The sequence below is a fragment of the Bos grunniens genome, chromosome 16, assembly GCF_055505025.1.
Source record: "Bos grunniens cultivar Pamir isolate PY7600 chromosome 16, Bosgru_T2T1.0, whole genome shotgun sequence".
Lineage (NCBI taxonomy): Eukaryota > Metazoa > Chordata > Mammalia > Artiodactyla > Bovidae > Bos > Bos grunniens.
In genome coordinates, this window is record NC_141180.1 from 78,061,561 (window position 1) to 78,075,165 (window position 13,605).

General features: G+C 47.9%; 1 protein-coding gene across 4 annotated transcripts; it reads right to left on the reverse strand.

The window, feature by feature from the left end:
• Positions 1–260: 260 nt before the first annotated feature.
• IL19 (interleukin 19) lies at positions 261–9,998 on the reverse strand. 4 transcript variants are annotated; one of them, XM_086342899.1, is made up of 6 exons: positions 9,265–9,998; positions 5,937–6,083; positions 5,729–5,794; positions 3,339–3,491; positions 2,448–2,513; positions 261–819 (listed from the first exon to the last, which is right to left on the reverse strand). In XM_086342899.1, the coding sequence occupies exons 2-6, from the start codon at positions 6,078–6,080 to the stop codon at positions 709–711; spliced, it is 540 nt and encodes a 179-aa protein (XP_086199025.1). In that variant the 5' UTR covers positions 6,081–6,083; positions 9,265–9,998; the 3' UTR covers positions 261–708. The 4 variants fall into 4 exon arrangements, with proteins under 4 accessions (XP_086199025.1, XP_086199023.1, XP_086199021.1 ...); XM_086342897.1 differs by having other exon boundaries at positions 2,448–2,516; positions 9,175–9,989; XM_086342895.1 differs by having other exon boundaries at positions 2,448–2,516; positions 9,265–9,988.
• Positions 9,999–13,605: the final 3,607 nt, after the last annotated feature.

A 13,605-nucleotide genomic window follows, 5' to 3' on the forward strand; every position in this document is an offset into this window, starting at 1 on the left:
GGAAGCCTGGTGGGCTGCCATCTATGGGGTCGCACAGAGTCAGACATGACTGAAGCAACTTAGCAGCAGCAGCAGCAGCAGCATGACTTGTGGGATTATTTTGTTCCCCAACCAAGGATTGAACCCAGGCCCTTAGCAGTGATAATTCAGAGTCCTCACCACTAGACCACCAGGGAATTCCCCAAGGCCCCTTTCATTTCTCATAGTCTCCATTCATAGTCCTTGACTGGCCTTCCTAAAACAGAAGACACTTGCACTAATTGGTAAAGAACAGAATTTATTCAGAAAAAAACCAGTCAGTACAATATGCACCACAGGATATCGCTTAGCTCACATCACAGACATGGGATAAAAAAACTTCACAATAAATTAAGGAAGCCCACCCTCTCCCTCCAGGATGGCCCCGCAGGACCTCTCAACAGACATACTTTGTTACAAATATAAAACCAGTAGACTGCTTGGATACCTTCAGGTGAGATCAGACATGCTGGGCCCAGCCGATGAGATTTTAGCCACAAGGTGAGGTGTGCTCAAACCCAGAATTTCCCCTTACAACACCTCAGCCCAGAGAAGAGAATTCCAAACAAGCAGGAAGACTTCCTCAAAAAGACCCTCATTTGCATAAAACAGGGCCTCCCCCGTCTCCCTCCCCTTCCAAGTTGGCTGTCCCCCACCAGAAACCTCTCAGGGGCTCTTCATCCCCCCAGATTAGGTTCCTTGTCTTGAGGCAGCGGAAGTTCCTCGATGATGCTTGTCAATCCAGGCTAGAAAGACGTCCAGCTCTCCCAGAGACTTAACGGCAGCAGACCGGACCTCCAGCTGAAACCATGCAAATCATCATCATACCCTGCCTTTCTGAGCTGTACCACAGTTTTCAGTCACTTGCCCCATGTTCTGGTCCCCATGAAGTTTGCTTTTTATGCAACCATTATCTCTGCAGGGCATACAGACCCTAAATTATTTTCCTAACAGATAACCTTAATTGTTTTCTATAAACAAACAGTTAAATCATGTCAGTAACTTATAAACAAAATAAGAAGTTCTTCATTCTTTGCCCTCTGATTTTCTTTTTCCTATATGTCACAGAAAAACAAACAAACAGACTTGCTTTGCTGGAAGCTCTGCTTGCTTTCCTGTTGACATCAGCTCGGCCTACTATTGCCAGTCTCCGTGAAAGCCACGGTTCCCGAGGGGCCCAGCAATGAGAAGCGGGAACAGCATGTCTCCGTTGGACGCTGGAGCCCCGAAGAAGGTGTCCTACCCAAAGTCACACAGCCGACTGGCAGCAGAGTTAGACTGGAACCCAAGTCTCCTGACTTATCCCAGCTCTTCCTTAGCAGAGTGGAAGAGATGGTAAGATACAAAAGTATGTCCTGTGGAGCCAGATGGCATGGGATCAAGCCCTACCTCCATCACTCAGTTGTGGTATAAACTTAGTTAAATGACTTAACCTGTTTGTGTCTTGGTTTTCTAATTTATCAAATATAGACCATGGCTTGTAGCATTGTTGTAAGGAATAAGTGTGCTGATAATACCTTTAGTGCACTTAATACCTGGTTCATAGGAAGAACAATATGAATTTCAGCCATTGTGATATTACTCTATGGAGCCTCTCCACAAAGAAGAGCTCTGAACAGACCTTGCAGCTCCTTGTTATTCAAAGCATTGACTTAATCTGGGAGTGTGGGTGAACCACAGAATCTCAGACCTCATTCCAGGTCTACCAGCCAGAATCTGCGTTTCAACAGAATCTCTAAATGATGCAGGTAAGATACTGTGCTTCTAACTCCACCTCTACATGAGATGTGCATACAACATCCGCACGTACATGAGAAGCGCTGTTCATCACCACAAAGGACGCTGACCACAGTTCCTAGACACAGCGACACAGAAACCCGCTACCAGGTAGCACGCTTCATGCATAACAGCTTACAGTTCACTGGGGCTCTCTGCTCCCTCTGCATTGTGCGTGTGTGCTAAGTCACTCAGTCGTGTCCAACTCTGTGTGGCCCCATAGACTGCAGCCCGCCAGGCTCCTCTGTCCTTGGGATGCTCCAGGCAAGAATACTGGAGTGGGTTGCCACGCTCGACCCAGGGATCGAACCCGCGTCTCTTACATGTAAGCTGCATTAGCGGGCAGGTTCTTTACCACTAATGCCACCTGGGAAGCCTCCGTCTGCCTCAGCCCTATCTTAAACAGTGTGTGCTTTCCCTCAGATCTGAACATAGTTCTGATATGTGGAAAGAAAACAGTGGAGGCATAATGGGGAGGGAGAGCCCAGGAAATTAACAAATGAGGTAAGACCAACACACCCTGCAGACACAGAACTGGGCAGACCGGCCATCAATACTGTTGAGTAAACGGATGAATTTGAGCAGGGAGGAGGCTGTCCATTCAGGCCGCTGCATCCCATCTCTACCTCCCCTGTCCTCTCCCCCTCCCTTACCTGATCATAGTTGTCATGGATGATTCTGGTTGCATTGGTTGCTTCCTGTCTGCAGTGACACAGATTCTGCTGCGATAAAATGGAGATAGCATCCATTAGAAGACTTTTGCACCCTGGCTCACTCTTAACACCACCTCCTACGTGAGGAGTGATAGTTCTCCTTCCTCCCAAGGTGAGAGTCAGGTGAGTCAACCCAGGCTGGGGCAGCAGGGGGCTGTAGGGGCTGTTTGTAGAATCACTTTGCATTTCACCAGGGCTGGAAAGGCCTGGAGAGCAGGGGCCAAATCTGTCTTGTCACCCCCCTGTGAATGCAACACTACTCTAGGCAGGCACTCAATGAATATTTGTTGGGCTAGTTAATTAAATTATTGGTTAAATACATCTTAACGTAAGTGGGACAGGGGTCAAGACCTCTTCTAACAATTTTAGGATTCAAGGCACAGAGAGGTGAAGTAGCTTGTCACAAAGTCACCGGGGAAATCATTGGCAGAGATGGGGCTAGAACCCCCGGGTTTTCTCCTGGTCTAAGTTTTTATTGGCTCTTGGGGGCTCAGCTTTATTTCTGAGGTTTGTTTTTAACAAATCACAATGTGTGTTATGAGAAGCCCAGAATCCTCAACATGCCCCTCTCATAGGCCAGTCCCGGGATCACTTAAGAGATGCTTTGAGGTAAGTTGGTCATCCCAGGAAGATTATCCATGAGGAAACCGGGTCTGAGGAGGAGAAAGCCCTGGGCAAGGAGGACCCACTAGAAGTGGTTCCCGACACTTCTGCCCATGGATTACAGGGCAGGGGATTTCCCTTGGGCCCAGAACCATTTCAGAAGGCCACACAGGGCCAGTGTGTCCTGGACTCCGTGGGGCAGGCAGGAAGCAGATGCTGGTGACTCACACATTGTTGTAGAGTCTTCTGCATGTAGAGGAAAGAGTTGGCAAGGCTGCTGATTTTTCTCATGATTTGGGGGTTCAGCTCCTGATGGTCCTTGAACACTCTGTCCACATAAAATGCCAGGAGGTTCTTGGTCACGCAGCACACATCTAAGGGCTATAGACACAAATTAAGAATAGCCCCAGAGGACCTCTTCTCTTATTATCCTAGAGACAAAAGCAGCCTGCTTGGGTCGGGGCAACAAGGAGTGAAATAACTAAAAGCCATTTTTTTACATTTTTATTGGTCTCAGAGTGTCCTCTTATGACACCAAAGCTGCTTATGACAGAGTCACCAAGAAGAGATTGCAGTTCTTACCCTCTTTTCCCGTGGCCAGGAGATATATTCACAGGGGATGGCGCCCAGCAATAGGCTAGAATTCTCCCTACAGCATCCCTGACATACCGTCACTAACTTCTGCTTAACTGCTTCCAGGGATCAGACACTTCCCTTTTGAAAGGAGAGATGTCTGAGCAGCTTTCTTGAAAAGCACTTCCTTACACTGTGCTGAAGTCTGGGTCTCTGGAACATCCTCTAGCCACTAAAAGCCACTCAGTGACTGCTGCATGTCAGGCTTGTGCTAGGCACGTATTCCTTTCAGTGTGATGACTGCTGGTCTCTCCTCCAGTGTGATCTTTTTACACTTCAGGGATCACTTGGTTGGAGTGGAGATGTGCAAAAATGGAAACTGACAGCTGCAGAAATGCATGCATCTGGCCAGGTCCTCAGAAAAGCTCCTGACTTCCTTGGGCATGGCTCAGGGCAACTGGCCAGCCAGAGTTTCCTTCTTGCAGTTTGCACTCCACCCTAAGAGCCAGTGTAGGAGATCTGTAGGTCAGCCTGAGAAAAGAAGGGTCTACAGCAATGGTGCATCTATATCTTCATTAGCATTAAGGCAGCAAAGCCTCCTTGGCCCGACAGGTAGCTTTTCCTGGATGGAAACTGAACTTGCAACACAAAACCTCTCCTCTTGCTCTGCTCCTTCTAATTCCCTTCACCTTTGTCTCATCAAAGAGGGAGAGGGAAAGAGAATAAATACGATGATGAACTGTATACTCTAGGCCACATCAACTATTTCTAGACCTTGAGAGGATGAAGAAACAGGGGCATGAGACTTGAGAGTCTATTTCTGACAACCACTGCTAACTAGACATTCCTTCTCCCAAGACGTCCTTTGGTCATTTGAAAATGATGGTTTCAAAATACATGGCCTTTGGGTCCCTTCCAGTTATAATATCCTGTAAGTCTCCTATACCATTGACTAGAATAGAATTTAGGAAGTGGTTCCTTGCATTTACCATAAATAAATCAGGCCTAATACTGCGTAGAAGAATGATCTTGTGCCTTATACTCTGTCACTTAAACAACTGAAAGAAGTGGGTTTCTCTAGAATGCTATCAAGGACTGGAGGAGCTCATTTTTAAAGGTACTTCTCATTGGCCCCTTCTGTGAAGTGAACCGTCACCTCATAAATCCGCTGTTTTCCAATGCACGGACTCTCAGCACCTCTAGTCTGGCAATTAGACATTCCCTCCCTGCCTTCTGGCCTCAAGCTGTCTATTGTAAAGAACATCACCAGACTGTCTTTCTGAAAGACTATGTGGTCACCCACTCTGGTTCCAACACCCGCAGGAACTCCCTGTGGCCTGTATTATAGGCCACAGCTCAGAGTTCTCTGGCTGTCCAGTAGTTAGGATCCCACGCTTCCTCTGCTGGCGACACAGGTTCCCCCGCTGGGTAACCAAGATCCCACAAGCCGCTCAGTACGACCAAAAATAAATAAAGCTGAGGCTCAGCCTGGCTTTCAAGTTTGCCTCTTTTTTTTTTTTTTTCTGTCGCACCTCATGGCTTGAGGGATTGTAGGTCCCTGACCAGGGATTGAACCCACACCCTTGGCAGTGGGAACACAGAGTCCTGATTCCGGGACCACCAGGGAATTCACCCCGGCTGCCCCTCTGTCCCCTGATCTGTATTTCCATTGATCTTACACACCTATTCTCCCCAAACCCTTCCTTTCTTTTAGCCACTAACCCCAAGCCTCTTCAGCTTTTGAGACACTGCTCATTGTCTCAGTTTCCCCACAAAACCACAAAAGTCACTCTAAGCCATAGAAATCCTGCCCCATCCGAGCATGTGACACCTTAATCACTGTTGGGGTGAACACCCTCCCTGGGGTTCAAGTTCCCCAAGACAGGAGCACACCCTCTCACACCAGCTGACACGTGAGGAGTCGGCGGAGCCTCAGAGTCCGGGGAGGTCAGGGAAGAGGCATGCACAGGCGCGGATTCCCCTTCAGCCCTGGGCCACTTCCCCACAAAACGCCAGAGGAGGAGCGAGCAGACAGAGGCCGGTACCTTAATGCCATGCAGGGTCTCCGATGGGGACAGGATGGTGACGTTTTGGAAGGTGTCCTTAGCTTGCTATGGAGGAAAACACAATGGACACAAGCAGTGAGGACTTCACATCCTCCAGGGACACCGAGGTGATGAGCAGGAGCTGGCTGTCACGCCAAGAGGTAAAGTGAGGCACGCTCCCACACCTTCACCCCAAACCCACACTCACAATGGCTGTTTTGATTCCTCGGAAGCTCTCCTCCACACGGTGCAAGTTCATGGAAATCAGGCATCTCCTGAGGCCTCGGGCATGCACTGAGCACAGGAAGAGCCCGGCACCCAGGAGGCAGAGGGAAACGCACGGTGCCTTCATGTCCTGCAGGGAGGGGTGAAGTGAGCTTTCCGGCCAAAAGACCCCGACTGAGTCTCCCTTCGGACTTTGCAAGGCCGGTCAGAGGGCAGCCCAGAAAGCAGGACTTAGGACCTCAGCCTGCGGACCTCAGGGCATGTGTCTCCTTCTCTGGTTTCTTTGAATCAGTTGAGTTAGCCCTTCCCTGTCCCCCCCGCTGCACCCACTCCACTCCCGGAAAGCCTGATCCACAGTGTTCTCCCAACTTTCAAGGAGTGAATTTGTGTGTAAATCATTCACATGACTCAACACAGCTCGTTTTTCAACAGGGGTGAGAAGCGTTTTTTTTTTTTTTTTTTTAACAAATTCAATAGGAAAACAGGGTTGGTAATATGCCCTAGAAATTAGGCAACAGATCTGAAAAAACCATAGAACACATTCACTTTTTTATGTTTACCCCTGAAAATAGGAGACATCCTTTATTATATCCCCACTTGGTAACTAAGTTACATCCCCACTGTGTCTGCTTAAAATCACTCCTTTGATGCCAACTATGAAGATGTCACCAGCTGAAGAGATGGGAAAGGGAGATACGGGGCCTCTAATAATCCATTAGCCGCAGTGTCGAGGAAGACCCACAGATGGCAAGGTGGCGGCTTCCCCTCCATCACCCACCAAGCCAGGAGGTGCCAGGGACGTGCTTGCCTCTCGCCAACCTCTAACCAGGGCCAGACCCAGACCCCTGCTGCCCCCGCCCCCCGCCCAGTTCTCACACCCCCTCCTGCCTCTGTCCTGTCTGTTTTCAGTGAACCACTGTCAGTGGTGTCATGTAATATATCTTGAGAAAAGTGCTCAGCCTGTTGAGTTCTCCTCCTCTGACTTTTCCCAGCACCAGCACACATTTCACAAACAGAGCCAAGTGTTAAAAATACGTCAGAGGGCAACACATGTGCATGGACTGGCCTCTGTCCGGCGTCGTCCATGGTACAGACTGAGCACTCGGTTCCAGCCACGTGTGTGCTGTGTAAGGCGTGTGGGCACCACAGTGGACGAGAGGGGGGCCGTGAGCATAGGAAGCCAGCTAGGGGCTCTGGACGCCCCCACTTCTAACCACGCCTGTGGGAGAGCGTGAGCCGTACCCCACCCCTCCCCTGACCCTGGGTCATCCCCCAGGCTCTTCTCCAGAAGCTGAGAAGCGGTGACTCCTGCTTAAGAAACCGTGTTCCCTCACCTCTCCTTAACTCAGCAGCATTCCCAGCAAGGGACAGGTGTACGCTGAGATCTCACTGGAGAGCAGGCATTGTGCTAAAGAGCTTGATTTCTCTTCTTGCAACCTGTTTCTAGCAGAACAAGGAAATAGACCCCATTGACAGGGCAGGCAATCGAATCCTCTCTCCCCTCAAAAGACAGCTGGGGTGCTTCTGGGGAGACAAGTGACTAAAGAGGGCACAGTTTTTCTGCTGACAACTCTCAGAAGCAGTGGGGTGTTGCCCGCTTACCCTCAGGTGATTCCAGCCATTTCACCCGATTCAGGCAACAGTAGTAGCTAACACTGATCACGCCTGCCTCGTGCCTCGGGCTCCAGGCCAAATATTTTCCATGGTTATCTCATGCTCCCAGCCAGCCTCTGAGGGTGGTTTTTTTTCCATCCCCGTTTTAACTGAGACGGAACTGACTCTTAGCGAGGTGGAGAAACCTGCCCAAGGTACGTGGCCCCTGAGCGGCGGAACCAGGATGGGAGGGCAGGCAGCCGCTCCCCTCAGCCCTGCACCGCCCCGCCCTCAGCACCGCCCCCTGGATCTCTGCGGAGACCCAGCAGATCCCCTAGCAGCAGACGGACAGAACAAACTTCTGCCAGGTCCCACCGAGCCCGTGATACTCCTTATATTTAAAGATATACTTAATAACTGCAAATGACTAAAAGTACATATACTATAAAGTTCCCAGGAGTTTTTAGAATTAAAAGAAGCTTATAGTAAATGCTAGATTCTTTCGCTTTGAACCCTCCTACACTGCTCTGTGTGTGTGTGTGTCTGTCGCTTAGTCGTGTCCAACTCTTTGTGATCCTATGGACTGCAGCTCGCTAGGCTCCTCTGTCCATGGAATTCTCCAGGCAAAAATACTGGAGTGGGTTGCTATTGCTTTCTCCAGAGGATCTTCCTAACCCAGGGGTCGAACCCACAGCTCCCACATTGCAGGCAGATTCTTTACCATCTGAGCCACCGGGGGAGCCCCCTACACTGTTGATGGGAATGTAAATAGGTGCAGCAGCTATGGAAAACAGCATGGAGGTTCCTCAATAAACTGAACAAGGAGTTACCATGTGACCCAGCAATCCTACTCCTAGGCGTATATCCAAAACAAAAATATAATTCGAAAATACACATGCACTCCTTTATTCATAACAGCACTATTCACAATAGCCAAGACACAGAAACAACATAAATGTCCATTGACGAAACGAATATTGTCAACGGATGTATACAATGGAATATCACTCAGCCACAAAGAAGAATGAAATCATGCCATCTGCAGCATCATGGATGGACCTAGAAATTATTGTACTAAGCGAAGTAAGTCAGAAAGAGAAAGACAAATGATGTGCTTATATGTGGAATCTAAAATATGACATGAATGAACATATATGTGGAACAGAAACACACCCGCCGATATGGAAAACAGCCTTGTGGTTGACAAGGGGGAGGGAGGTCGGGGAGAGAAGGACTGAGGGTTTGGGATTAGCAGACACAAATTACTGTGTATACAACAGATAAGCAACAGGGTCCTTCTGTGTAACAGAGGGAACTATAGTCAATATGCTGTATAAACCATCATGGAAAAGAATATGAAGAAGTATGGATATATATATATATACATAACTGAATCACTCTGATGCACAGCATAAGTTAACATTGTAAATCAATACACTTGAATAAAAGTTTAATACAATCATCATGCTTCTGAAAACAAAATAGATCCCTTCCTCTTCCCTTTCTTCCTTCCTCCTTTCCCACTCTGCCTCTCTACTTATTGAGAAGACAGGACTAGAAAGTTCAACCGGAACACCCCTCCCCATTCTACAAAGTGCCCAGCACCTGTAACACCGTAGGCCACTCACAGCAACTGCAGGTCACCTCTCTGCAGCCGTAATGGAAGAGGAGTAGGATGGTGATGAGCAAAACCTCAGGGTGGACACCGCGAGCCTCACCTCTCACAGAGTGCTCCAGGGCCGCCCCTATGCCTTCTCTCTGCGCTCCTTGCCACTTGGAAAGGGCTGGTCACTTTTATGCAGGTGAACACAAGGAAATGCTGTCAGGGTTTAACTGGGTGGGTCCGTCTGGGGGGAGATCGTTTTTCCCCACCTTTCCTTAGCATCTTATTTCCTGAATTGTTTTCTTTTTCTTTTCAGATACAGCTGATTAATCATTATTAAGAAATGTGTCTTTCTTCTCAGTCTTGACAGGCAGCTTCTAGGAAAAAATGAACTCCCCAACTCTATGCAAATGAGATTTTCTTGCAATTCTGTGTCCATACAGAAAAATCCAAGTTAGATCACTTTCCTGAGTGCCGTGGCATGTCACCAATTGTACCCTGCAGGCAACGTCAGGAAAGCAATCTTCTGACAGCCACGCCCTGCAACAGCCAGCCATGAGATCCTTCAGGTGCCCCGGCTCCTGTCCACTCCATCTGCCCGAGCTATTCAGCACCTAACGTGTGCCAGGTGCTAGCTAAAGGCTTTACGTGCCTTATTTTGTTTAACTTCGTCAGGAGGGTTTTTTCTTCCTCTCGCAGAAATTCAAGGGTTTCTTGGGGCATCTTCTCTTTCTTCAGCATCTTGTCCCTTAGACAGCCCTTTCATTCTTAATGCAGAGGGAGAAAATGAGACTGGGAGGCAGAGGAGCTTAGCAGCCAGGAGCAGGTCGGGAACAGAGACTGGAATCCTTGATCTTGGGCCAGAAGACTCTCTGTCTAAATTGCTTTTTTTTTATATACAATCTCTACACCACCAGTTCTTCAGAATCAGGGTTTGGGGTGATGGTGATAAAAAAAGGTAGGATGTAAAAAGTTTCCTCTCCAAACAAGAACTCCCAGAACAGTTTGTTTTTACCAAAACGAAACAGCTTGGGGATGGGGTATGCTTATAAGAAACCCCATGGGCTCTTTGGACAACAAGCTGGAATGGAATCTGCCCCGTGGCCAGCCTGACAGAGTGGTGGGCAGCACCCAGCAGGGAAGGAAGAGGAGCAGGGAACACTGAGGACAATGTATGGGCAGAGATGCCAGGAAGTGGAGCCACAGGGGCTGGACATCTTGCGATCCAACATCTTGGAATTAATGAAATAGTACACGTTGAGGGAAGCAGTCGATTGTAGTGGTCACAGCGTCGCTCTAGATTTAAACCCTGGCTCTCCCTCTTCTCTGTGAGATACTGGACAAGCTGCTCAAAACCTCCCTGGAGTTTCCTAAAATAGGTAAAGATAAACTGTGAGGCTCTGAATGATCTAATGGACTTGATCCTGGTGAGTACTCCATAAATATTATTTATTCTGATGCTATGTGCCAGGCACCTGGAAAAGGAGAAGACACCTTTTTCAGACTCAGTGTCTCTGTGCTCCTTCTGGGGAGGAGAGGAAGAGCTAGTCTTGAGTCCAGAGATCTCCCCCTCCTCACTCCTGCTTCTCCAGGGAGGGAGATGGGCAAGGGAGTGTATGCTGTTTTTCACAGCACTGCCTGAGCTGCCGGCTCATAGCTCACAGATGGTGAGTGGATTGCAACACTGCTGACTCTTAGCCTGTATTCACCACCTTGTGCTCAGACTGTGTGTTCTCATCCAACTTTGATTTCAGGACAAAGATGTCACATCAGGAAGCTTGTAGAGAAAGGAAAAATATGTGCTGTGTTCATAGCTCCACTCCAGTATACACTGTATCATAGTAACTGGGACTGCAACTCGGGAGTCAGCCAACTCAGGCTGACTGCTTCTGCTTGCTTTGGCTGTCAGACCAAAAGCAAGCCAGTTAATCTCTGTGCCTCTGTTTATTCATCTGCAAAATGGTGCTAATTATGCCTGATGAACATTCACCATGCAGGCATGGTGTGTAGATTACAGGATTAAATGTAAGCTTTAGCACAAGGCCTGGAAAATAATAAGCGATTAGAAAATTATAAGCTTTGTTATTAATTTTACAGCACCCCCTTTCAGTTCCTAAACAGGAGAAAAGAGGGACAATAAGAAATTACTTTTCTCCATCCTAAGCCTCGCTACTAACACTTAATATAAAAAGACAAGAATACAGATTGAGGTGAATGGCATTCCTCCCAGGATTGCAATCAAACTGTGGATTTGATCCATAGATGTAGGTTCTATCTAGCCTAGAATCGGGTCTTCTAGAGCCAGCTGACCCACCACTGGGATATCAGAGCTCCATTGCCCATTTGTTAAATGGGGACACAGACAAAATGAAGGAAAACCAGAGACTGAGATGGAGATGCACTGAGTTTGACGTGTGCTGGACACAGCTCTCTCACACTTTCCAATCCCCCATGCTTCCACTCAAACTCCATGAGCCATTCAAGATGCTGCCAAGGCAATTTCTTCTCCATAAGAGGGTAGTTTGCCTCTCCGAAGAGCCAAGTCTTGGAGCTCAGACAAGAAGGGAACCAGGCATTGTGTCACCCCAGGGGGCACCACGCCCAGTGCCTTTCATGGGAATGAGGTGCCCTGGAGTTGAGCAAGGTGCAGCCCTACTGAGTGACTCTGAGGAAATGACTTAGGTTTATATGCCTAACTTCAGTGATATATGAGGAAAACCCTATAGTTGTGAGGACTGTATGACACTAGAAATTTGCAAAAGAAATAAATAACCGATATTGATGAATGGATAGTTCATTTGGGAAGTAAATACAGATCTAGAAAGAATATAAATGATTACTCACTTTTCTGTCTTTTTACTTATTATATTTTAAATTGAAGTATAGCTGATTTACAGTGTTGTGTTAGTTTCAGCTGTATAGCACGGTGGCTCAATTATACATATATATTTTTTTCAGATTCTTTTCCTTTATAGGTTATTATAAAATATTGAGTATAATATAGAAAACAAACATACTTATCAGAGAAAAGGAGGGAGGGATTAAGTAGGGAGTTGGGATTAACATATACACACTACTGTATATAATAAAGTAGATAACTAACAAAGACCTACTGTATAGCATAAAGATATATACTCAGGAATGTAAATTTTAAATGTCTCGGTAAATATATCTGGATTGTAATAATTTGTTTTTAATTGTATATAACTTTTAAAATACAGCAAAAAAAAAAAAGAGAGAGAGAGATTTCCGATTCCGGTTCTGCTGTTCGCATTGAATGGTTCTGTAAATAGTTGTAGTTTTGGTGTGTCGGTGGAGGAGGTGAGTGCAGGGTCTTCCTGCTCCACCTTTTCAGCCCCTCTCCTGGGGGACCTTAAGCCTGAACCATTTCTCCTCTGTCTGGGATTCAGAAATAAGAGTTAGAAAAAACATCAAAGAGCACCCAGTTCCACATTCCCATTAAAGCCATGAACAAGCGGAGACATGAGCCAGCCCTTCCTTCACCCAGCAAAGACACGGCACACTGTTCTCAGACCTCCTTGTCCTGGCTTCCAGCCTTCTCTAAGCCCATGCTGCCTTCCCACCTAGGACCAGGTGGACCGGAACCGAACAGTGGGGAGCCTCAAGCCTGTGTAGCAGGGGAGGTGATGTCAGTCTCCCAAGCCAAGCAGTTCTGACTGCCTTCACCTAGGAAGTTGATGACCTGAGGAATTGCAAACTGACCACCCCTTGCTGATGGGGAGGGAAGCACAGACCCACCTTGGGAAACTGTCCCCCACCAATCTGGCCTTTCCTTCTCCATTTTCACTCCCAAGGTTCTCAGTGGCCACCTGGTGGTCCAGAACCTCAGATCCTGTTTGACGTCAATGGGTTCTATGGTTCGAGTGCCCTGAAACAGCCCCCGTCGAGACTGGCAGAGGGAGCAGGGATGGGTCATGGAAAGAGTCCAAGCGCTACCTCCCGATTTCTGTCCTGGGTTGCTGATCTGGTCTCAGCCCCAGCCACCCATCCTCCCCCAGGTCCCTGCCTGTCTAAAACACAAACCCAGTCTTGGTGTTCCCCCGCCAAAAGCTCCCCACATGGTCCCGGGGCCTTCAGGGTGAAGGAGACTGTTCCCCATGACACGCCAGCCCCGTCACAGCCTGACCCTCACCACATCATCAGCCACACCCCTCGTGATGAGCCTCCAGACCTCACCTAGAAAGCACACCCTGTGCTCTTCTGCCTTAGAAATGCCTACTCAGCTTTTAAGACAGTCCAGACTGACTTTCTTGTGAAGCCTCTCCCCTTTTCTTGCCCTCTCCTCTCTTCTCTCCACCTTCCTACCTCCACCCTGGTTGACTTCTGTTTCTTTCACATTCGCACTGATTGGATACAAAGACACCCAGTTAACTTTGAATCTCAGATAAACACATCTCAGTGTTTATCCACCTGAAAATCAAAGTTAACTGAACAT

Excerpts from the sequence above, each read along its gene's own strand:
- IL19 (XM_086342897.1), bottom strand. The coding sequence starts at position 6,080 with ATGAAGGCACCGTGCGTTTCCCTCTGCCTCCTGGGTGCCGGGCTCTTC. Across the intron at positions 5,795-5,936 it reads GAGGAATCAAAACAGCCATT|CAAGCTAAGGACACCTTCCA; the intron begins GTGAGTGTGGGT and ends TTTCCTCCATAG. Across the intron at positions 3,492-5,728 it reads AGACCCTGCATGGCATTAAG|CCCTTAGATGTGTGCTGCGT; the intron begins GTACCGGCCTCT and ends TTGTGTCTATAG.